This window comes from Budorcas taxicolor, chromosome 13 (assembly GCF_023091745.1).
Source record: "Budorcas taxicolor isolate Tak-1 chromosome 13, Takin1.1, whole genome shotgun sequence".
NCBI lineage: Eukaryota > Metazoa > Chordata > Mammalia > Artiodactyla > Bovidae > Budorcas > Budorcas taxicolor.
The window spans coordinates 64,399,695-64,425,477 of NC_068922.1; the positions used below are offsets into that span (position 1 = coordinate 64,399,695).

The 25,783-nt window shown below is 46.4% G+C and overlaps 1 protein-coding gene across 1 annotated transcript in view; it reads left to right on the plus strand.

Annotated features, from left to right (window-relative positions):
* The window catches only part of MMP24 (matrix metallopeptidase 24), a 50,934-nt gene that overhangs the window by 11,948 nt on the left and 13,203 nt on the right, over window positions 1-25,783 (plus strand). Inside the window, exons 3-5 of the mRNA XM_052650448.1 lie at window positions 12,544-12,692; window positions 17,557-17,673; window positions 19,817-20,121. Coding sequence (XP_052506408.1) covers window positions 12,544-12,692; window positions 17,557-17,673; window positions 19,817-20,121 — 571 coding nt within the window. The remainder of the gene's footprint in view (window positions 1-12,543; window positions 12,693-17,556; window positions 17,674-19,816; window positions 20,122-25,783) is intronic.

Below are 25,783 nucleotides of genomic sequence, written 5' to 3' on the forward strand. Positions count from 1 at the left end.
GAGTTTGAACAGGCTTCGGGAGTTGGTGATGGCCAGGGAAGCCTGGCGTGCTGCAGTGCATAGGGTCAGAAAGAGTCAGACACAACTGAGCGACTGATCTGAACTGAACAGATGGGTTCAGCGGCAAGGCTGGGACCTCAATAGTGTGGGCAGAGAAAGAAGCAGGATTTTGGTGGGACAGGAGTTGCAGAGAACTGCCACAGTGATGAGGCTAACCTCTGAGGAGTCACCAAAGAGACACAGTGATTCAGTCTAGCAGCAACAACCAAAGGTGATGGTCCCTGTATTACTGGAGAGGGTGGGAGCAAAAATACAGACAGTGACATTGAGAGACCGCTTCCTGTGTGCTGGGACCTTCTAAATGCTTCTTTGTTGTTCAGTCACTAAGTCGTGTCCAACTCATTGCAACACCATGAACTGCAGCAGACAGGCTTCCCTGTCCTTCAAGAAATCCAAGATCTTGAGAAAAAGATTCAGGTCCTGGCAATCTCAGTTTAGGACCTGAGTGCCAGGCAGGGAAACTGAGACCAAACCCACTCGTAAGGACTGAGCTAACATAGCAATGAAAAGGAAAGGAAGATCTTAGGGCAGGCTTGATGCCAGTCTGCAACAACACAGTACAGTCTCAGTGTTGGGGCTGTAGCTGCTGACGGACTGTTTGCAGATGTCAGGGCTGGCTGGGAAGATAGGCAGGTAAAGGACCCAGGGATGTGAGCAGAGTTGAGGCACAGAAGGCCAGGGCTGGCTCAAGAGCCAACTGTAGTAGAAGACTTTCCGAAATGGCGACATGCTTCCTGTCCTAGTAGATCAGAGGCGATACTGAACACAACATGCTCATTCTTCACAAAACAAAGTCATCACTCCCAGCTGTCCTTACTGCAGTGGTTCTCAAACTTCAGTAGGCAATAGAGTCACCTTAGGTGCTCCCTTTAAAATATATATATATACATATATATATATTTTTTGGTTGCGCTGGGTCTTCTTTGCTGTGTGTAGCCTTTCTCTAGTTGCCGTGAGCAGGCTGCTCATGGCAGCAGCTTCTCTTGTTGTGGAGCATGAGCTCTAGAGCGCAGGCTCAGTAGTTGTAGCGCACAGGCTGTCTCTTTACAGCATGTGGGATCTTCCCAGACCAGGGATCGAACCTGTGTCCCCTGCGTTGGCAGGCAGATTTTAACCATTGGACTACCAGCGACGTCCCAGGGCTCATATTTTAAAAATGCAGGTTCCCAGTTCCCAGCTTCAGAGGGTCTGATTTTGTAAGTCTAAGTCTGCGCTTGGTAACATGGATTTTTAACAAGCTCCTTGGATGGTGCCATGCTGACAGGCCATGATGTGCAAGGACCGTCCAGTGAGGGAACACAGCCTCGGTGCTTGGGGCTGCAGCGGCGGGGTGAGGGGTTTGGGATTGTCACCTATCAGGGAAATAACAGCCATCATTACTGCTATCTTTTACTGAGCACTTCATACCACGTATTAGTATTGAATGTTCACAACCACTCCATGGGGCACGCGCTAAGAACATGGAGCTTGATGTAAGCAGTAAAGAGGCTGAATAATTTGCCAAAGGTCATGTAACAAGTAAACCAGAGAATTAGGATTTGACCCCAGTGCCTTGTGTCTTCAGATGGTACGCCCTTAACCATAACCCTAAACGTCCCCTCCACCTGCCTCGCTCCTCACTGCTCACCACACCCCACCAGGAGCCTGTTCATGTCCACCTCCTCACATAAGGAAAGCAGCTCTTCTTCTGAGCCCCATTCTAGGAGGCTATTGACTGAATGCCTACTGCTTTCCTGGGTTGAAAGAAGCAGTATAGAATATTCCAGAATATTCTATATAAGAATCCCCTTAGAATAGTTCTTCACATGGACAATATTGCCCACCCTTGAGGGAACTCTTAGACCAATGGAGATATTTCTGGTTGTCACAGCTGAGGGGGGTGGGGGCTGCTGCTGGCATCTTGTAAAAACTAGGGGTGCTGCTCAGTGTCCTATAATGTACAGGACAGACCCCAACAACAGAATTATCTGGCCCAAAATATCAATACTTCTGGAGTGGAGAAACTCTTCTATGGCAAATTCTGACCAGCGATCATTCATGCTCACCCTGAGTGCTTCAACTTGTTTTCATCCAATACATAGGTGTCTCTGCTGCCCCCGTGCTAGCTGTGGGGATACCGTAATGAAGAAGACAGATTATGGCACCTGCCCTTGAGCACTGTGTAGTCTGGGAGAGGAGATAAGCAATTCCACTACAATACCATGTGATAAGAATTGTGATGAGGAAGACACTTGTTCCTTGGAAGAAAAGCTATGACAAAGCTAGACAGCATATTAAAAAGCAGAGACATTACTTTGTTGACAAAGGTCCATATGGTCAAAGGTATGGTTTTTCCAGTAGTCATGTATGGATATGAGAGTTGGACCATAAAGAAGGCTGAGCACCAAAGAACTGATACTTTTGAACTGTGGTGCTGGAGAAGACTCCTGAGTATCCCTTGGACTGCAAGGAGATCCAATCAGTCAATCTGAAAGGAAATCAATCCTGAATATTCATTGGAAGGACGGATGGTGAAGCTGAAGCTTCAATACTTTGGCCACCTGATGCAAAGAGTTGACTTATTGGAAAAGACCTGGATGCTGGGAAAGATTGAAGACAAGAGGAGAAGGGGATGACAGAGGATGAGATGGTTGGATGGTATCACTGACTCAATGGACATGAGTTTGAGCAAGGTCTGGGAGATGGTAAAGGACAGGGAAGCCTGGCATGCTGCAGTCCATGGGGCTGCAAAGAATCAGAAACGACTGAGCAACTGAACAACAAGTGGACTTCTAGCGGTCCAGTGGTTAAGAATCTGCCTGCCAATGCAGGAGACATGAGTTTGATCCGCAGTCCAGGAAGATCCCACGTGCCTTGGGGCAGCTAAGCCCACGCACCATATCTACTAAGCCCGCACCCTAGAGCCTGTGCTCAACTACAAGGGAAGCCACCACAATGAGAAGCCTGCACACCACAGCTAGAGAGTAGCCCCTGCTGGCTGCAACTAGAGAAAGCCCATGCACAGCAACAAAGACCCAGTGCAGCCAATAAATAAATAACTGAAAAAATTAAAGAAAAAAAAAAGAATTGTGATAAGAAGGATGAACACTGACCAGGGATGTAGGTGGAACTCCAGAGTTAAGGGTTCAAAGAAGGCTTCCCCAGAGAAAGAAGAGTGTGATCTAGATAGAAGGAACTATGTATGTCAGAATCTGGAAGCGTTAGAACACAGAATGCTAGGTGGGGAGTGGTAAAAGAGGCTGCAGAGGTAGTCAGGAGCCATATCATGATGCCTCAATTAAGAAAAAGCCAACACTTTATTGAGGTAAAATTGACAGACAAAAAGCTGCACATATTTAATGCATACAACTTAATGAGTTTAGAGGTAAGTATACACCTGTGACACCATCACCACAATCTATGCCATCAACAAATCCATGACTTCCGGAAGTTTCCTCCTGCCCTGTTTATTTCTATCGTCAGCATCAGCATCATCGTCATCTTCCGCTAAGAACTTAAGGAGCTGCCCTTTTAGCAAATGTTGTACGTGTATACTACTGTATTGTTAAGTGTAGGCACTATGCTGATCAGTAGGTCTCCAGGATCTAGTCATCTTGTGTAACTGACACTTTGCATTGTTTGACTTACACCTCCAGTCTCCCCCTTCCGTGAAAGCTCTTGATGGGAAGCCTTTGAAGCTGCCTCAGGGTATTTGCACTTTCTGTTCCCTCTTCCTGGAATTCCTTTGCCTCCTGCAGTTCCCTTGCTCTCACGTGACTTCCACAGAGACGTTCCCTGACTGTTCTCTATAAAATAGCTGTCCCATACTCACCGTATCCTCACCCTACTTTATTTTTCATAGCACTGACTGTGACGTGGTCCGTCCGTGAGACTGTAGCTAGAAAGTAAAGAGAGTGTTTTTGTTTGATGTTCTATGCCAGAGCCCAGACCACATGCCTGGGACATGGAGGTCCTTAGTAAGTAGGTCCTCAGTAAAGACTTACTGAATGAAGAGATAGATGGAAACAAATTTGATTTGTAGGAGGCAGAGCCAATAGTTCTTTGGTAAAAGACAATGTGGGCCAAGGAGAGGGAGGAAACCTGGGTCATAAGAAGCTTCTGGTTTGATGCCACAGCCTGGCATAGGAATCTAGCCAAAGGGTATTGATCATACTGTGATCTGAGATCAGGCATTGCTCTGTAGGAGTGTGAGGTCCAGAAAGTCCTGGAAGGGGAACGGGATGCCTGACTAGGGACCTAATAGTGTGAAATGCCTGGTTTCAGGTAAAACTGAGTTTGAATCCTGCCACTTATTAGCCTTGTGGCTCTGGATAATTATTTAACCTCTCTGAACCTCAGTTTCTTCATCTGCAGATTGGGGATCATAATTCCTACCTTGTGGGATTGTTGCAGTCTAGTGCCTGGTACAGTGCCAGGTATATAATAAATGTTCTAATAATAGTAACTGTTGTCATTTGGGGGCCTTCCCTGGTGGCTCAGGGGTAAAGAATCTGCCTGCCAATGCAGGAGACTCAGGTTCGATCCCTGAGTCTGGACGATCCCCTGGAGAAGGAAATGGCAACCCACTCCAGTATTCTTGCCTGGGAAATCTCATGGACAAAGGAGCCTAGTGGGCTACAGTCCATGGGGGGGTCACAAAAGAGTCAGACACAACTTAGCGACTAAAAACAACAACGTTATCGTGGTTACTATAATTATAGTACAATTTATAATTCCATAAGATGTTACAGAAAAACCCAAATGAACTTTTTGGCCAACTCAATAGAACATCTCTATTAAAAAGCAGTTTATTTTCATGAGTCTGGATCTATGTCCTGTGACCTCCTGTGCTGATCTTAGCTTGGCCTTCTGTGCCAACGAGAATAAATCTTCTTCATCCATAGCCATTTGGCTTTTTAAAGACAGTCCTGTCCCCTGCAGCCCTCCCTTCTCCAGCTTAAACATCCCTCATCTTTCCTCGTGGGCTACACTTCCTGTGAATGGCTGCCTCACTTTCCTGACCACTCGTCCTCAGCCATGCTCTAGCTTGTCACTGTCTGTGCATCTACAGGGCTTCCCCAGCGCCTCAACAGTGAAGAATCCACCTGCCAATGCAGGAGACACAGGAGACCCCAGTTTGATCCCTGGGTCGGGAAGGTCCGCTAGAGGAGGGCCTGGCAACCCACTCCAGTATTCTTGCCTGGAGAATCCCATGGAAAAGAGTCGGACACAAAAGGAACTTAGCATGCACCCACTGCATCTACAACCTCTAGAACTGGACTTGGACCTCCTGTCCATGTTGAGGTCAATCCCTCCTTCCTGTTCCTTTCATCTCACCCTAGATTATGACCTCAGCTGCCCCAGCTCTTTGATCAGGATCTTTGATTGTTTCTCATTCCAGTCCATGCTTCCAATTTTAATACCTTCCTGCCTGTCCCTTCTTTGTAGACTTTGCCTCTGACCTTTTTGATATTACCTTCTCACCGTTTGTGTTCCTGACCAAACACCGGATCTTAATCATTTCCCGGCTCCAGGCCTGTACAGTCTGGTTTGCCCAACCAGGTGTGAGGCTCCTGAACACCCCCAGGGGACATCCTGTCTTGGCCCATCAGTCTCTCTCCTCCCCAATAGCCATCTCTGTTTGCCAAGAGCAAACGGCAGCACACCAGTTGATCTGCTTCTGGCCGCCTCCTTTGACACTTCTGATCTCACCACCGCCTCTGCTGTCTGCCGCTCTCTTCCCACTCCAGGCCACTTTTTTTTCTCCTTGTTATTCTCCACTCTCTCCTTTGCCTGCCACCGCCGCTCGACGTCTCAGCTTCCGCGTCTCAGCTTAGGCTTCGCCCGAACCAAAATCCCGCCTTCTGGCCAGCGGACCAATCACGCGGTGTTGCCTGTGATCACTGCATCTCCGGCTCAGCCCAGCTATTTTGGTCTCCGCTCGCACTCTGAGATCTTTCTCACTTTCCTGTGGGTTGACACCTCTTTCAGCACTTAAAGGGTGACAGACGTCGTCTTAGAGTTAGTTAACTGAGCTGTAAAGTTTAGAATTCTGACGTGGCTGGTGGTGGATTAATGGATCCAGGTGCAAAAAGATGAAAGTTAGGTCATTCTGTTTAACACTGAATGGGGCTTCTTTCCTTTAGCGAATTTTATCTTTTTTTGATTGGGACCATGGAGCCTGTTGCCTCATCAAGCAAAGTCAAACCACAAAAGAAGGAATTTCAGCAAATAGTTTTTTCAGAGCAGAATCGATACCATGGATTGTGCTTAGTGCTTTCGTGTGTATTACTCATTAAACATCCCTAGATGAAATCCCTTCGTGAGTACACAGACAGTACCTCCTGGACCAACTGTTAATTCGTTCATTCATTCACTCATTCTGATTAATTATTATGTCAGGCACTGTGCTAAGTACTGTAGCAGATATAAAAATAAATACCACAGTCTCTGCTCCTTGGGAACCAATCTAGTGAGGAAAACATATCAACCAACAGGTGTGATACACGGTGGACGTTGTGTTTAGAGCAGCAGAGAATTAAGCACTGCAGGAGGGAAGGGGGTTGCCCACTATCTCTGCCAGGGAGAATCTAGGAAGGTTTTCCAAAGAAGGTGACATTTCAGCTGGACTTTGAAGGATGTGTTTGCTAGCATGCCTAAAGAGAATGGGTTCTGTTGGCAGCAGGAATAGCCTGGAAGTGTGAATGGTGAGAGAGTGTTCTGGATTGGGGATGACTGCAGTGTAGAAGACTTGCTTCAACATTAGGAACTTCTGCTCAGAGAAGTCAGAGGACTGTCTGTGTCACAGAGCAGGTGAATAGTAGAGACAGGGTTAAACAGCGGAAGTTGTCTGGTCCCTAATGCATAGTCTTCAGCCTCCCACCTTGTAATACACACACTCCCCTCCCCGCCCCCCCCCGCCCCGCACACCAGGTCCAGTCTCAATGACCCTGACTTAGAGCTGTGATTTGGCCAGCCCCTTCTGCTCCCATTTCTGCTCTTAGGGGTCTGCCCCTGAGCCTGAGAATTGTCCCCAGTGAACCTGGGAAGGAAGCAGAACCCAGTGAAGGCAGATCCATTCCAGCATTTGTCCATGACCTAGACATTGGCCAAGGTCTGAGAACTTAGATCCTAACTCCTGACCCTGCTGAGCTAGACTCTGTGACCTTCATAATAGCTCCTGGTTGGCTTTGAGATGCTCCTTGCTTGAATTCCCTGGTGGTTCAGATGGTAAAGAATCTGCCTGCAATGCGGGAGACCTGGGTTCAATCCCTGAATCCGCAAGATCCCCTGGAGAAGGGAATGGCTACCCATTCCAGTATTCTTGCCTGGAGAATCCCAGGAATAGAGGAGCCTGGCGGGCTATAGTCCCTGGTGTCGCAAAGAGTCAGACACAGCTGAGAGACTAACACTAACACTTTGCTTGAATATCCAAAAAAGGAGCTGGGTAAACCTGGTTGCCCTTTACCAATTAGGAGCTCCTTTCAGTCCCCCCAAATTTTAGAAGAGAGTTTATGCCAAAAATTCTCTGTTCCCTGTCTCCTACAATATCATAGTAATGAGGACAGGAGGGGAGAAAATTGTCAAATTCCATACTAGCTTGAAGGCAGATGCTAAAAAATATACCCTGTTGACCAGTTTGTTGGAAGCATCTGTCCAAAGTTCCCCAGCCAGGACTTCCCCAGTGATCCAGAGTGGTTAAGAATCCTCCCTCCAATGCATGGGACAAAGGTTGAATCCCGATCAGAGAACTAAGATCCCACATGTTGTGAGGCAACTAAGTCTGCGTGTGGGAAACCACAGAGCCCACGTTCTCCAAGGAAGATCTTGAGTGTTACAACTAAGACCCAACACAGCCAAAAATAAATAATTTTTTTTGAAAAAAAACTTCCCCTTAGTGTTTTTTTTTTTTTTTAAACAGTTCTCTAGCTATTTCCCAGATACTGTAATTCATCCTAACTGGATTTTAAGAGAATTAACTAATGGAGTCCACAAATAAGAAGGAATTGGATTTTAGACTGGTACCACACCTCTTTTGGGAAGGGTTTGAGGCAGTTTACAGAGTGAAATAATCTTTTTAAGTAAGATTTTTAAGGATGAAACACAACTTAGTGGTCAGAAAAATGAAAAAAGTAACAGCTAATTGCAAGCATCACCGTGTTCCACACTTAAACGTGATAAATTTGACCAAAAGATTCCCAGCAGAAAGGCCCAAAAGGAGAACCACTGGGTTACCTAATATGCATTTGCTGAAACCAGAAAGCACACAGAGTCTCCTGTAGAGACGCCGTATTCCTCAAGGTAAAGCTTGATAGAGAGGCATTGTGTTTGGTCTCAGTAAAGCTGAGTGACAGGGCGAAGAGAACGATTCCAGTCAGCTGTCATTTCTCTGCACACACTGTTCTCAGTGCTGTGTGAGAGGTGGTCAGCCCCACAGCTCACTGAGAGCCAGTGGACACGCTGCCCCCCCATAGCACCCTCAAGGTGGCTCTCGGTCCAGGGGGAGGGCAGGATAACCAGATTTCAAAAGGCAGAGAGGGAGTCAAAGACCGTCTTTTCCACCTTGATTTTATGAAAGGTAACAGAAACACCGTCCAAGGGGATAATAAACGAGTCACTTTTGAGTGATTATGTCAGGTATATTCAATCATTTCGGCTTAACAGCAATCTTGTAGAGGAGGGTCATTGTTTACAATTTACAGATAAGGAAAGTGTTCGTTGCTCAGTTGTGTCCAACTCTTTGTGACCCCATGGACTGTAGCCCTCCAGGCTCCTCCAGGAATTTTCCAGGAAAGAAGGCTGGAGTGGGTACCCATGCCCTTCTCCAGGGGATCTTTCGGACTCAGGGATCGAACCCAGGTCTCCTGCATTGCAGGCAGATTCTTTACCATCTGAGTCATCAGGGAAGCCCACAAATAAGGAAACTGATGCTCAATTTGCCCAAAGCCACACAGCTGGCAAGTGATGAACTGGGATTCAACCTCAAAATTTTGTGCCTCTTTCCCATGATAGTGCCCTGTTTATTCAATCCAACAATTCTTCAGTGAAGTTTCTGTAAAGAACATAATGTGGCATTCTGGCTGGAAGGGGCTGAGGAATAGAGTACAGGGATTTAATACTTTGATGGTGTAACTTACCTGGGAATAGAACTTGGAGCTTGATGAATGGACAGGTAACTTGTCAATTGCCCTGTCATGCCCATTTCCAGATGTTTTGAGCTTTTTGGCTAATCCGAGACCACAGTCAAGTCACAAGTGATTCTCTGTGATTTGTCCACTTTGTGAACAGATAATTAAGAGTGTATCATCTCTCTCCACTCCCCTCCTTTCCAGTCCTCTCCACTCATCACCATACTCCTTTTCCCCAAGTTCCCACCATTTTAAATACTGCTCAGAATGTGCCATGCTCTCTAGCACTTCCATATAATTGCACATATCCTTCAAGACCTAGCTCAGGAGTTCCCTGGTGGTCCAGTGGTTAAGAATTCACCTGTCAATGTAGGGGACATAGGTTCAATCCCTGGTCCAGGAAGATTCCACATGCCTTGGAGTGACTAAGTTCATGTGTCACAACTACTGAGGCCCACGTGCTCTAGCGCCCATGCTCTGCACCAAGAGAAGCCACTGCAATAAGCCCTCACACCACAACTAGAGAGTAGCTCCAGCTCGCTGCAGCCAGAGAAAGGCCATGCACAGCAACAAAGTCCCAGCACAGCCAAAAATTAGTTAATTTTAAAAAGATTGAGATACCGCCACCACCTGGAAGCCTCTCTTGAGTTCCCCTTGCTCCCCATCCCCACCGCTCCGTGTGGATAACATGCCCCCTACTTTGTTCTTCTATGGAACTCTCTACACATCTGATTTTTAGTGCTGCATTTTCATGATGGGTTTATTTGTTGGTCGGTGAGCTCCTTATTCATCTTTGCATTCCCAGAGCCATGCACAGTGCCTACTAGGTAGCCCATGCCCAATAATGTTCATTGAATGGACACAATGATCAACTACTGTGTCAGGGGATCCCTGGGCACCAGATATAGAGATGAGCAAAACATGGACCCTTCCCTGGAGGAGTTCAGAGTCTGATAAATACAGTAATGATTGGAGCCCAATGTTACAAGAGGGCTTCCCTCTCAGTTGGTAAAGAATCTGCCTGCAATGCAGGAAACCCCAGTTCAATTCCTGGGTTGGGAAGATCCCCTGGAGAAGGGATAGGCTACCCACTCCAGTATTCTTGGGCTTCCCTTGTGGCTGGTAAAGAATCTGCCTGCAATGTAGGAGACCTGGGTTTGATCCGTGGATTGAGAAGATCCCCTGGAGAAGGGAATGGATACCCACTCCAGTATTCTGGCCTGGAGAATTCCATGGACAGTCCATGGGGTCACACAGAGTTGGACAAAACTGAAGTAACCTAGCAGCAGCAATATTATAAGAACTATACTGTCTATAACAGGGGATTTAGGGAACACAAAGAGGAGGAAAGTACCTGGCTAGGGAGTGAGGTAAGTCTTCCAGAGGGAGTAATTTATAGGCTTAACCTTAAAATAATGAAAGATTTTTGCCAAACTAAGAAGTATGCCAGGCATACAGGGGGAAAACGTACAAAGGCATGACAGAGATTCAGACTGGGGGAAGCACAAGAAGTATTGAAACCCTGTGCCAAAATTTAGAATGAAAAGCAGGTTGCAGATTTCTGATGAAAGAGTAAGGTTGTTGCTCTCTTGGGGATGTTTTAAGACTTTATTATTCTGACTATTTTGTTCTTAATCAGTCAGACGGATTTCATCACAAGGCAGTAAAGATGTGACAGCCTCCTTGGTGAAATAAATAATCACTTATTTATAGTTTCTGGTCTGCCTCCTTCCCAAAATGGTTTGATTTGACTTGTCATAACAGACACAGCCACAATAAGATGTTCATATAGAAACAAAGAAACAAAATTATGAAGACTTCCCTGGTGGTGCAGTGGCTAAGACTCAGCACTCCCAATGCAGTGGGGCATGCAGGGGGCCCAGGTTCAATTCCTGATGGAAGAATAGATCCCACATGTTGCAACTTAGAGTTCACATGCAGCAACTAAAAAAAAAAGAAAGATTCCATATGCCACAATGAAGATGGAAGATCCCGTGTGCCACGGCTAAGAACTGGTGCAGCCAAATAAGTAAATAATATTTTTTTAAAAGAAACAAAACTGTAGATGGGAAGATAATACAGTTAATACAGTTTCCTAAGGTCTTTTTTCTTCATTTGCTCACTCGGTGTTCAAGATAATCTTCTGAGGATGGGCAGCAGTTTCCATGTGACTTAGAGACCAGCGTGTACGTCTACTCTCTACAGGACATGCTTGTGGGTTCCATAGACACATGGATGTTTTCTTCATTTTCCAGTTAATGCCACAGATATTTCCCGGGCTTCTGATTTCTAGCTGGTCAATGAAAATACTCTTTACTTTTCCAACCTTCAGATTCATTGTCTGAATTTCTTCATCCAAGCCACTTTCAGATTCTCTTGCCCTTTTAAAGTTTATCTCCTTTTTTTCTTAATTACTCCATGCCTAACACTTAGATAAGCACAGAAAAAAGAAGTCCCCCATGATATTATAACAAAGGCTAATCACATTCATTCCTTTTTTATTAAAAAAAATTTTTTGACATTATTTCAGGCTTTCAAAAAAGTTTTCAAGAATGGGACAAAGAATTCCTAAACACCTTTCACCCAGATTCATCTCTTAACATTCTACCACATTTTTTTTCCCTCTCTCTCCTCCCTCTCTCTTTCTCTAATTTTTTCCCTGAATCTGTTAAAGAAAATGTTGCTGACTTCACGCATTGCATCCTTATATAAGCTGAAACAGTTCAGTGTATATTTCCTAAAATCAAAGAATTCTCTTACATAGCTATATTATTATATTTTTATGTGTGCCCTTCTAGACTTTTTTCTATGCTCATATTTATGTAGTTATATTTAAATTAATACACTGGTTTATTTTGTTTCTATTTATTAATTATAGCTTACTTCTTTGGAGGGATTAGCAATGAAGACTTAGATAATTTCATTATTTACAGATAATCTATTATCTACAGATAATTCTACACAAGGTTCCTACGGCAGACTCTGTCTCTAGATACAGCGGGTGTCTGGGGGGCACAGTGTTCATCAAGTCACTCTGCTTCAGAGAAGGGACTGCTCTGGTCCTCTGGCATGTCTAGTCATGTGCCAGTGGAAACCACTGAGTACATGGGGAAGAGACGGGGTGCTGGAAAGGCTCGAGGCATTTTAGTCTTTATTCCATAGCCAATAGAGATTCAGCGGAAGCTTGATAGCAGAAGAGTAAGCCAACAAGAGCTGTTCTTTTTGGAGCCTCACTTGACAGTGTCTGCAGGAGGGAGTGAAGGAGACAGAAATCAGAACATGAGTCCTTCAGTCCCTTGGGTAAAATGGTCCCTAGTTTCAAGGGCAAATGAGCCTTCCCCGAATGATGCGTTCTTTTCTTTTGCATGTCTTTCAGAACTGGTTAAAGTCCTATGGCTATCTGCTGCCCTATGACTCACGGTCATCTGCGTTGCACTCAGGGAAGGCCTTACAGTCAGCAGTCGCCACAATGCAGCAGTTTTACGGGATCCCTGTCACCGGTGTGTTGGATCAGACAACAATCGAGTAAGATTTGCACAGGACATTGTGCCTTTGAACTTTCCAGAGTTACATTTGGGTTCACACTTGTCGTGGCCTCATCTGTATACCCTACCCATTCTACCTTCCCATCTTCCACTCCTGAGTGTCAGCTGGGAGGGAGTAGCCCAAGGTGCCCTCTCATACGTGAGCTGGGGGTGTGTTCTGCCGCAAACTGGCTGTGTGACCTTGGACAAGACTCTTGACCTTTCTGGGCCTCAGTTTCCTTATCAGCACAGTAAAGGGTTTGGTTATAGGTGGCCTTATATCTCCTCTGATTCTAATAACTTGTGGGTCTGTGAGTCACCCTTCTGGCATCTCTGAGATGTAGGCATCTCACTAGATACAGGAAATTCTAGAGTAATGATGGCAAGTCTTGTTCCACTTTTCCCACTTATTAACATTTGCTGAATGTCTGCATGTGCTGGGCAGTGGGCTTGGTCCTTTGATCCCTGTGCTCCCCATTTAGTGAAAAACATCATCAGCTAGCTCTGCTGGTCTAGAACGCAGAAGGAAACACCGAATCTCAGGGAGATACTTAGGAGGCAATGACAAGTAGGCCAAACCACACAGATGGTTTTATACTCAGGGAGAAGATAAAGAGGAGGGAGAGAAGAGTGACGAGGGAGAGAAGAGTGACGAGGGTGGAGCCCCCAGGAGAAGGAGCCACTTGAGAAGGGGACGAAGCCCGGCAGGGATGCCATAGTCATTGTGGGGGGCAGGGGGGATGGTCAGCAGGGTCAGCTGCCGCGGTGGTCAAACAGGAGGCTGAGAGGTGTCTGCTGAGTTTAGTAACAGAGAGGGCGTTGAAACCTCCGTGGCATGATGGCAGCAAAGTCAGATTGTGATACGGAGAGGAGAGGTGAGGAGTGGCGATGGCAAACATAGGGGCAACTTTCAAGAAGCTGAGCAATGGGAGTTTCTTGTTGATCCAGTGGTTAGGATTCCAGGCTTTCACTGCCATGGCCTGGGTTCAATCCCTGGTCGGGAAACTGAGATCCCATAAGCCTGCCCACCCCCTCAAACAAAAAAAATGCTGAAAGTGAAGGAAAGGAGGAATAGGTGTGGCTAGAGAGGGATGAATTTTTATTTAAGATGGGAGAGAGTTGAGTTTTTTTGTCTCTAAGGAATAGCCATGAAAGTTATTAAAGTTATTTAAGAGAAGCCGTTACTGACATGTTTACACTGCTGTGTTTAAAACGGATAACTAACGAGGACCCACTACATAGCCGAGGGAAATCTGCTCAGTGTAAATGTGGCAGCCTGGATGGGGGGGGAGTTTGAGGGGGAGAATGGATACGTGTATATGTACGGCTGAGTCCCTTCGCTGTTCACCTGAAACTACCACGTTGCTAATCGGCTGTACCCCAGTACAAAATAAAAAGATATTTTTTAAAAAGACATAAAAAGGAAAAGAAAAGCCATTACTGCCAGGAAGCCACGGTCAAGAGCTTGGAAAGAGTTTCCTCACGAGGGAGGGGGGGTGGGGGTGGGGGGACGGGGAAGGGCGGTGGGGGGTACCCGAACTCAGGTGGAAGGAGAGAGCAGGGCTTGGGGAGGATGCAGGCAAGTAGGCGGCTGGCAGAGAACAGGAAATCCAGCCAGTGGTGGATCCAGGATCAATCCACCCCTTGGCTGAGTCACTCTTTGAGGTAATCATCTCTCTAGGTCTCAGCTTGCTCATTTACTGAAGGGGTTGGGGGAGAGAGGGGAGAGGATGGAGGGGAAATGTTGGATTTTGACTCTCAGATTCTAGATGCCATTATTCTAAGCCTCAAGCTTTCAAATAAAATTTGGTGAGTCTGGGGTTTTATGATCCCATAGTCCCATACGAGCATTTCCTGTGCCTCAGATCCTCTGACTGTGAGGTTGTAAACCCCTGAGACAATACACTTGACGGCTCCTGTGATGCTGTGAGTAAGTGGACGCCGTGGGCCTGCGGCCTTTCCAAGCCGAGGTTATTTTGAGGCCTTTGCGCAGGCCTCACGGCAGCGCCTCCTGTGGCTGCAGCACTGGTGGCTCTGCTGAGGCACCACCTGGCCCTAGGTTTCGCTCTGTTCCAGAAGCCCCAGGCCCGCTGGACCGGGTTCAGGGAGTGGCAGGTGGCAGCAAGAGGAGGAGGCAGAGGGAGGGGGCTGGCGTTTCCCACTTGCCGCTCTGCTCTGCGCCCCCTCTTTGTAGGAAGGAGGGCGGGGTTGGGGGTGCTGTTTGGAGACACGGGAAGGAAGAAGGTGCTCACACTTAATCCCAGACCTGAGTGGGGAGCGTGTTTGCAGGGAGAACTTGGACACCTTCGTTTCAGCTCCAGCTCTGTGACCCTGCGTGTCGCTGCCTCCCTGCCCCACCCCGGGGCTCTTCCAGGTCTAGCTCCACCTTGCTGTAGCAAAGGTGCTTCCTGGGTCTCTTCCCAGGGACTGTCAGTGAAAGGAAGCTAGATCAGCCCCTCAGAGGATTATTTTTGAGTGTCTACCTTGGGAAATGTCACACATTATTCACTCCTTCATTCGTTCAACAAACATAGCTTCTCTAACCCAACCTAGTGCTAAGCAGAGGGAAAAAGAAAAGAAAAACCCCGACTTTTGTTTCTTCGGGTACATTAGTTGATAGTTCATTTATTCATTCAACAGAGTCCCAGCCCTGCCTCACCCTCTGTTGTATTTTGCAAGTTACTGGCGTTATCTCTGTCTCTTCCCTGGTCTGTAAAATCGGGGTCAGTCATTTCTGATTACTTCACAGGGTTGCTTTGAGAACCAAATTTGTTTTTTTTAATTTTATTTTAACATATATTTATTTGGTTGCGAGGGCCTTGGTTGCAACACGAAGGATCTTTAGTTAGGGTATGGGGAGATTCTCAGTTGCAGCATGTGGGATCTAGTTCCCTAACCAGGGAACAAAACCAGGCCACCTGCCTTGGGAGCCCAGAGACTTAGCCACTGGACCACCAGGGAGCCCCTCAAATTAATTTTTTTAAAAAGGAGAATGAACACTGAAAATTATACACATTTATATCAATGCCTGTTACTATCACTATTTAGTCTTCTATTATTAATTTCTGAGTGTGGGCATTCTAGGTGAGGTAGAGACAAAATGAGTGGGACCTGGTTAAGCCCCTCAAGGGGCTTTTAATATTTGGTTAAAATAGTCTCTGTCTCCTTTCCTCTCTATTGCCAAAGGCAACTGCTTTCAACCACTGGAAATGAGGTCAGACACTTTTCCCCCGCAGCGATCTCAATCTCTAGTTCAATGAGCTGGTCATTAGGACGACAAAGGGACATGAGATGCAAGGGTGACCCTTCCAATCAGCCATGATCTTTTAAATCTCCTACCCGGGCCCCTAGTTCACATCTCCAAAGAAGTCCCAGGCTCACTGTTCCCCAGTGCAACTTAACTGATAACAAATCGTCATCAGGATTTACTTAGCTCCTAGCACAAGGCTAGCTTCTAAGGACAGGATGATGAATATGACTCATTCCTGTCCTTAGAAAATTTACTATTTATTTGAGGCAATAAACTAATAGATTTCAAATCACAGTACAACATAGTTAAGTGCTGTGGATAACTACACTCTAAGCTCTACGGTTGTTCAGCCACTTTTTGAATATCCGGAGTGATATAAAATTTACTGTTTTCCAAGCTGTGCCTTTTTGCCTTGGGCTAGTTCTCATTCATTCATTCAGCCATCACCCTTGAACACCTCCTAAGTCAGGCACTGTGATGGCACTGGGAATACAGGCAAGGTTCCCGCCCTCATGGACCTTAGAATCAGGTAAGAGAGACAAAGGATAAACAACAAGCTAATATAAGATGTCATTTCAGGCAGTGATAAAGGCCATGAAGCAAAATCAAGCAGAATAAACAGTTAGAGGTGGGATAGTGGGGGGAGGCTATTATTTTAGATAAGGTGGCAAGGAAGTCCTCTTGGAAGGGGTGACGTTTGAGTGGAGACCTTCATAAAGTAAGGGAACAAACCTTCCCTTACTTTATGGGAAGAGCATGGCAAGCAGAGGACACAGCAAATGCAAACACCCTGAACTGGAATGGCCTTAGGATGTTCAAGGGCAGAGCAGGGAGGCCACTGGAGCTGGAGCAGGTGGATGCGAGGAAGGGGATACAGGTGCCTGGTAGAGGCGGTGATCACAGATCATGTAGGGGCCGTGGGCCAAGGCGAGGAGTTTGTTTTGATTGTTTTAAAATATGTAATTACTTGACTGCTCTGAGTCTTAGTTGCGGCATTCAGGATCATTAATCTCCACTGCGGCATGCAGGATCTTTACTTGCTACATGTGAACTTTTGTAGTATATGGGATCTAGTTCCCAGACCAGGAACCAGACCTGGGAGCGTGGAGTCTTAACCACTGGACCACCTGGGAAGTCCCAAGGTTAGGAATTTGGATTTTATTCCAGGTGATTGGGAGTTTTAAAGCAAAGAGTGATGTGATCTGATTTCACATACAGAGCATGTCCACAGACACTCCCTCCTTGAAGGCTCCGCACAAGCTAAGACCAGGGAGAACTGTAATTCTCGCATTGCCAATGAGGAGACTGAGGCTCCCATTGATTCAGTCACTGGCCTGGACTCGTGCGATTAGTGGCAGAGTTGGAACTAGCAAGCCCCTGTCTTCTGACTCCGAGTCTATCACGCAGCAGTGCTTCTTCGTATTCAGTTAGGAATGAATGAACAGACGAACAATCGATGGTGTTCCTGTTGGGGACCCCATCAGAGCCAGGGGCCCAGAGTTTTGGTTGAATGTGCACGCTGCCATTCAGCTTGGGACCAGGGACCCTGCAGTGCCTTCCTAGAGTGTCCAGTGACCACAGTGTCTATGTGGATGTGTGCCCTCTTTCTGCCCAGGTGGATGAAGAAACCCCGGTGTGGTGTTCCAGATCACCCGCACTTGAGCCGAAGGCGGAGACACAAGCGCTATGCCCTGACAGGACAGAAGTGGAGGCAGAAACACATCACCTACAGGTGCCTCGCCTCCCCCTCCTCCTCCCTGGCTTTGGCTCCACCCTCACGCGGTCATTTCCCGGCCTGAGTTTCTGAAGTTCACACTGTAGGTGGGTCTGTGATCAGGGCATGGCTCCGAGAGCCTATGACTTTGTCCTTCTTGTAGCATCCAGTGATTGCTGGGTCTCCAACTTCAGGTTTGTTTGGTCCTTTAGAGGCTCATGAATTATGTTCTGTTTAGATTCCTAGCATTTTCAGTTACGGAAAGTGGGGTATGACTTGTCTGATAACTTTCACCTGGGCTAAAGAACCATAGCTGAACTCATCCTCCCTACCACTGCTTGCCAAACCCCACTCCCTCTCATCTGGATCCCTTCCCCACTTGGCCTGATTGATGGACTTCAGCTGAGATTCCCAGCACAGAGTTCCAGTTGTTTCTTAAGGACTATAAAGAACTGGGGGCTGAACTGCAACAGTGTTATCCCTTGACTCTCTGGGGAAACCACGGGCAAAGCAGGAGCAGGCTCCAAGTCAGACCAGTGACCACAGGCAGGGATGCTGGAACCCATCACAGGAGATGCAGACATCTGGATTTAGATAGGGTGGATCCAGGGCCAGGCATAGTGCAGGCTTGGCTGGGCCCTGGTTGGCACCTCTCAAGCCTCTGATTCCATCTCAGGTGGATCCCCTGGTTCAGGAGTAGGCTCTAAGACAGATCTTCCGAGTTGAGCTAAGGGCTCTCCTGGGGCTTCTCTAGTGGCTCAGAGAGTAAAGAACTGCCGGCACTGCAGGAGACCCAGGTTCGATCCTGGGGTCAGGAGGATCCCCTGGAGAAGGGGATGGCTACCCACTCCAGTACCCTTTCCTGGAGAATTCCATGGACAGAGGAGCCTGGTGGGCTACAGTCCATAGCATTGCAAAGAGTCAGACATGACTGAGTGACTACCACTTACTAACTTCCTAAGGGCTCTCCTGTTCACAAGCTGCAGAGGCCAGAACAGAATCTTTTCAGAAATCTGACAAGAGAAGGAAACTTAAGAAGAATCTGGGTTAGAAACCTCTTAGAGTCCTCCAGAAGAGGTAGAGTAGATTAAGAGAAAGAACTGCCTCCTAGCTGAACTCTGACCTTAACATATCCTGCAACCTCTCTGGGTTTCAGTTTCCTTATCTGTAGAATGAGTGAATAGTCCTTGCCCCAGGTGTTCACAGGACAGCACAGCCAGAAGTGGTGATGCTCCATCACGGAGAACCATGCAATATGGATACAGTAATCTTACATAACTGATTCAATCAGATGCCACCCTGTACTAGCTTCTAGGTAGACAAATAGTAGTAGTTGGGGCCAAAGACTTAAAAATTATTTTTAACTGCAGTATAATTGCTTTACAATGTTGTGTTAGTTTCTGCTGTACAACAACGTGAATCAGCTATATGTATACATATCTGGGCTTCCCAGGTGGCTCACTGGGTAAAGAATCGCCTGCAATGCAGGAGACATAGACAGAAACAGTTTCAATCCCCGGGTCGAGAAGAAAGCATGGCAATCCGCTCCAGTATTCTTGCTTGGAGAATCCCATGGACAGAGGAGCCTGGCAGACTACAGACCATAGGGTCACAAACAGTCGGATACAGCTGAAACAACTTGAGCACACACACATATCCCCTCCCTCTTGAGCCTCCCTCATCACACCCCTCTAGGTCAACACAGAGCCCCAAACTGAGCTGCCGCTGCTATATAGAGGCTTCAGCTACGGCAGTGTATGTACATCAATGCTATTCTCTCAATTTGCCCCACCCTCTTCTTCCCCCACCCCCTTTCAAAGCAAGGGATGTTCCACTAAACTCTCTACAGTGTAAGAGTTTTTATAACATTTATAAATGTACATATTTTATGTATTAGGAGAAAAACTTAAAAATTAGGAAATGCCATGCACCAACTTGATTTTTTTCTACAAATTCAACATTACCTTTTTCAGAGATCAAATAGAAAAACACTGAGTAGAAGGTAGGGTGAGGACCCAGAGCCTGTCTACCCGGCCTCTTCCTCAATCCCTGGGCTACCTCAGCAGAATTCTAGGCCCACACAGCTTCTCATGTTCCTTTTAGCTCTGCTAGTCTCTAATTCCGTCTGTTCCTCCCTGTGGTTTCTCCCCTCTCTCACCAGCATTCACAACTACACCCCAAAGGTGGGTGAGCTAGACACTCGGAAAGCTATTCGCCAGGCTTTCGATGTGTGGCAGAAGGTGACCCCGCTGACCTTTGAAGAGGTGCCATACCACGAGATCAAAAGTGACCGGAAGGAGGCGGACATCATGATCTTCTTTGCCTCTGGTTTCCACGGCGACAGCTCCCCATTTGATGGAGAAGGGGGATTCCTGGCTCATGCCTATTTCCCTGGTCCAGGAATTGGTGGAGACACTCACTTTGACTCAGACGAGCCGTGGACGTTAGGAAATGCCAACCATGATGGTAAGGCCATGAGGGGACAGGGGATTGCTTGGCTGTCAGGAAAAGAAGCCCTAAGGAGGAGCTTGGAGGATTCCATAGTTGAGTTTCCTGGTTTCCAGAGATTCCTGTCAAACAGCTGAGAACCTAAGAGGGTGGGAACTGTGGTCAACACTTGATCCATTGGAGCAGGGAGACGAGTCAGATCACTTGGTTCACGGTCTAATTGAATGGAGTCAGGAGGAAGTTTAGGCCATGACTAAGAAGATGAAGGAATGGATCAGAGGCTGGAGGAAAAGGTTAAATGGGGATTAAAGCTGAAAGTGGTAGGCTCTGGCCTGACTGATGAAGGCTTCAAAGGCCACGCTGTGGGAAGACATGACTGAGTCACCCTTACATCGACCTCACAGGTGAATAACAGGCCCTGTAATTACTCCAGCATCTTCTGTGTAGGAGTAATAATGAGACTCCTCAGGTTGCAAGAGTTCCTCATCAGTATTTACTTGTAAGTCACTTGCTTGGTAAGTAGGCAAGTGTACATCATTATGCCCGTTTTAAAGATGAGTTTGAGGCTCATATGGCATAGCTAGTAGGTGGCATTGCAGGGGCTCAACTAAAGCTCAAACCTGGCCATGTGGCCTGAGTGAACCGTTCACCCTGTCTCCTCATCTATCAGATGAGAGGCTGGAGTAGGTGACCTCTTCTGACTCTAATAGAACATGACGCATGTTTTTGAACATTAAAAAAAGACACTGCCAAGGAGACTTCCCTGGCAGTCTAGTGGTTAACAGGGGTATATGTTTGATCCCTGGTCGGGGAACCGGGATCCCACATGCCATACGGCATGGCCAATTAAATAAATAAATACAAGTTTTTAAAAATGTAAATAATGAAAATATTAAAAAGACACAGTCTCTGCCCTCTAGAAGTCCAGAGTCGAGTGGGAAAGACAGATGTGTACAGAAGTCACCCTGTCACAAGGCAGACTATACTGAAGAATGTAACAGAAGTACCAAGAAAATCAGTAGGGATCTAGAGGGAAGAGGGACAGAGGATTTGATTTGATTCTATTTTAGATTATAATGGGTTAGAATCAGGATGTTAATATTCTAAGGTCTAATCAAATATTTTCCACATACTATATAATACATATATGTTATTATTATTATCCCCATTTTACAGATAGGTAAACTGAGGTGTACAGAAACAGTAAGTAACCTAGTAAGGTCCCTACTAAGGGCCTACAGTTGCTGAATGGGGAAATAAGGCTTCAAACCGGGTGTGTTGACTCCAGAGCACATACTCTTAGCCATCCTGCTGTTTCCATGCCTCTCCCACTGTAGGGCACACCAGAATCACCTAGAAACTTTTTTTATTAATTCCTGACCTCTTGCTATTCTGATTCTCTGGTTCTGGGGTCAGGAATTTGCACGTGAGAATTTGCACGTGATCTCATAAATTCCCCAAGGGCTTCTGAGGTAGGCGTTCAAGGAACACTGTCTTAATCTGCAGTTTCACTAACTTGCCTGATCATAAGAATCAACTGGGGGTTCTTATTATTAATGTGGATTCCCAGGCCCTTTCCCTGGAGATTCCAATTCTTAAATTTGGGAATCCTTAGTGATTTCTTTGTCCTTGGCAATGCTTCAGGCTGAGAGCAGCCTTTAAACGCCCATTTCCTCAGAGGCTGTGTCTGCTACAGACCACCTCCTTGAAAGCTTTTCCTATCAGTGCATAGATCAGGGACCCGGACTCGGCCTGGCTGTCGGAGGGTGATCCAGGGGATGGCCTGGCCGATGCTATGAAGCTGCTCATTCCTCCCTGTCCCCTCCCCTCTTGTTTGGCCCTCCTTCCCATCCAGCTCCATTTCCTCTGCCCAGGCATTCCTTCCCTTGTGTTCTCAATGTGTTTCCCGGCTTTCCAAACACCTATTCTTTATCTCGTTCTTATTCTTGGATCAGTGTCAACCAGTTAGCGGTCTGCGCTCGCTGATAAAGTGTGAAGAGAGGAGAACTAACATTTTTGAGCCCCCATTATGTGCCAGGCACTGCTAGCTGATAACGGTCAGGGCCCTGAGGGAGATAAATGAATGATTAAAGACACTTTTCCTCTGCCCTGCCCTTCCCAGCTCTGGGTGTACACTTCTACAATGCTCCTTGCTGGTGGAGACCTTGGGCCAGTCCCCAAATCCAGAGAACTTCTGGGGGTGTGTGGGGAGGAGTGGATGGCCACCATCCTGACACCCTCTTGTCGGTCCCACCCCATCGTGAACGATGATCAACAATTCAGATAGAAATTCCAAGACAGCTCATGTCTTCTTTGGATGGGAGTCAGGACTCTGCTCTGGAAAACCAGGCATGAATTATCCAGAGGCAGTTCATGACCCCAGTAATAGACTGCTAGAAACCAGAGTGCAGCCGTTGCCTAAGGACAGCCTTTGGAAGGAGATGGAAGGAACCAAGATTGATTGAGCACCTGTGTGTTATCTTGTTTAATTTCTGCGTAAACTCAATGAGGGCACTGAGGGCAGCTTCCTGGGAACTTTTTGTTTGGTGGCTTTCTTCTCTATTCTAAATTTCCATTAGGAAAAATGTCACGCTCACAAAGTAGGAAGAATGATAATAGGAGCCCCCAGGCACCAATCAGCCTAATCCGGCAATTATCAACATTACATCTGTACGGATTCATCTACCTTCCCCCTACCTTGATTTTTTAAAATATATATTTTAAAGAAAATTTTAAATACAATGTCATCGTATCTGTAAATACGCTAGTACTGGACTGGCCAAAAATTTCATGTTTTTCTGTAAGATGTTATGGAAAAACCCATGTGAACTTTTTAGTCAACCCAATACATACCTCTAACAGATTTTTTTTTCTTCTTGCTAAAAGACATTTCTTTCTACAGTAGGTCCTTGTTGATTACCTGTTTTAAATATAACACCATGTACATGTCAATCCCAAACTTTCAGTCTATCCCTCTCTCCCACCCTACCCCACTGGCAACCATAAGTTCATACTCTAAGTTCTAAAAGTTAAAAAAAAAAAAAAAGTGAAAGTGTTAATCACTCCATCGTGTCCAACTCTGTGACCTCACAGACTATAGCCCGCCAGGCTGCTCCATCCATGGGATTTCCCAGGCAAGAATACTGGAGTGGGTTGCCATTCCCTTCTCCAGGGGATCTTCTCGACCCAGGGATAGAACCTGGGTCTCCTGCATTGCTTACCATCTGAGCCACCAGGGGACCCCTTGAGTTCTAACAGATTATTTTGAACACGACCACAAAATTATGATCAAGCCCAACAACATTAATAATGATTTCTTAAAATCCAATACCCAATCTGTTCATTTTCCCAAATCACCTAAAAATGGGTTTTACAGTTGTTCACTTGCATCAGGATCCAAACACCATCCACACATCATTAATGGTTGACACGTCTCTCAAGGTGCTTTCCATTTACAAGTCACCTCACTTTTCTCATCCCTGTATCTGTTGAAGAAACTGGGTCATTTGTCCTAAGTATAGGCATTAGACTCAACTAGATTCGGGTTCACTTTTCTTATATATAATTGTTTCTTTTTTATTGGAGTATAGTTGATTTACACTGTCGTGTTAGTTCCAAGTTTTCAGCAATGTGAACCAGTTATACGTATATTCACCTTTTTTTTTAGATTCTTTTCCCATATAGGCCATTACAGAGAATTGAGTAGAGTTCCCTTTGCTATATGGTCCTTATTAGTTATCTATTTTATATATAGCAGTGTGTACATGTCAATCCCAATCTCCCCACTCTTACCCCTTGGTAACTGTAAGTTTATTTTCTACATCTGTAACTATTTCTGTTTTGCAGATAAATTCATTTGTACCTATTTTTTGAAGATTCTACATATAAGCAATATCATGATACTTGTCTTTCTCTGACTTAGGTGCACTCTTACCATATCTCTCTTCCCTGTCTATCCTGAATATCAATAATTAGATGTTTTCTTAAAAAACACATACACACACACACCCTGCCTGCCAATACAACAGAGGTGGTTTCAATTCCTGGGTTGGGAAGATCCCCTGAAGGAGGACAGGGCAACCCACTCCAGTATTCTTGCCTGGAGAGTCCCATGGACAGAGGAGCCTGGTGGGCTACAGTCCATGGGGTCACACAGATTCAGATACGACGGAAGTGACTTAGCAGGTACACACAATAATTAGATCAACAAGCCTGGCTGGATTGACTCTTCTGGAGAGAATGCTCCCCAGGAGGCACTGGTCCTCCCTGTTGCATCACATTTGGGAAGCTCGTGTGCTGCAGGCTGTCCCGCTCCTAGTGACGTGAAGGTTGAATGGTTGGTACAGGTGGGTCAGCCTGACCCAACCATTATAAAATTCACCCAGGGGACTTTATTTTAAAAAAGGATGCCTAAGCCCTAACTGCTCAGTCGTGTCTGACTCTTTGCCACCCCTTGGAATTCTCCAGGCCAGAATACTGGAGTGGGTAGCCTTTCCCTTTTCCAGGGGATCTTCCCAACCCAGGGATTGAACCAGCGTCTCCCACATTACAGGTGGATTCTTTACCAGCTGCGCTTGCTCCCTGGAAGAAAAGTTATGACCAACCTAGACAGCATATTTAAAAGCAGAGACATTACTTTGCCAACAAAGGTCGGTCTAGTCAAAGCTATGGTTTTTCTAGTAGTCATGGATGGATGTGAGAGTTGAACCATAAAAAAAGCTGAGCATTGAAGAATTGATGCTTTTGAACTGTGGTGTTGGAGAAGACTCTTGAGAGTCCCTTGGACAGGAAGGAGATCCAACCAGTCCATCCTAAAGGAAATCAGTCCTGAATATTCATTGGAAGGACTGATGCTGAAGCTGAAACTCCAACACTTTAGCCACCAGATGCAAAGAACTGACTCACTGGAAAAGACTCTGATGCTGGGAATGACTGAAGGAGCAAGGAGAAGGGGATGACAGAGAATGAGATGGTTGGATGGCATCACCGACTCAACGGACATGAGCTTGAGTAAGCTCCGGGAGTTGGTGATGGACACGGAAGCCTGGCGTGCTGCAGTCCATGGAGTCGCAAAGAGTTGGACACAACTGAGCGACTGAACTGAACTGAAGCCCTAACCACAAACTTCTTAAACAGAATGTCCTCCACCTGTGCGTTTAGAAGGTGCTCCTGGAGAACCTCTCCTGGAATGTATAGATGATTCTAATTCCCCACCTCTTTGGAGTCTGTGTGAAGGGCAATCTGGCCCACCACCCCTTTAAGCTAAGTTCGAGGAGTCTCCCAGGCACCGCATGTCTTCATCTCTTTCCAATGGATCAAGCAGTGAAGTGAGCAGAGGAGGCTGGGAGGGAGCCCAACCCTGAGGAAGGTGGCCAGACCGGAAGAGTCAGAAGGCCAGCCCTTTGCAGCTACTGTAAGAGACTGCTCCTCACCCCGGGAACTAGACTGGCAGGGTGGTAAGGAAGGATCGTTCTGAGTGGTTAAGTTCACACAGGCAGTGGCAGAAGAATAGAGCAGAAAGCCAACAAACCAAAAACTCCCAGGAAGGGAACCTCCCTGGTGGTCAAGTGGCTAAGATTCCACGCTCCCCATGCAGGTTCGATCCCTGGTTGGGGATCTAGATGCCACAACTAAGCAACTAAGATCTGGCATAGCCAAACAAAATAAGCATATATTTTAA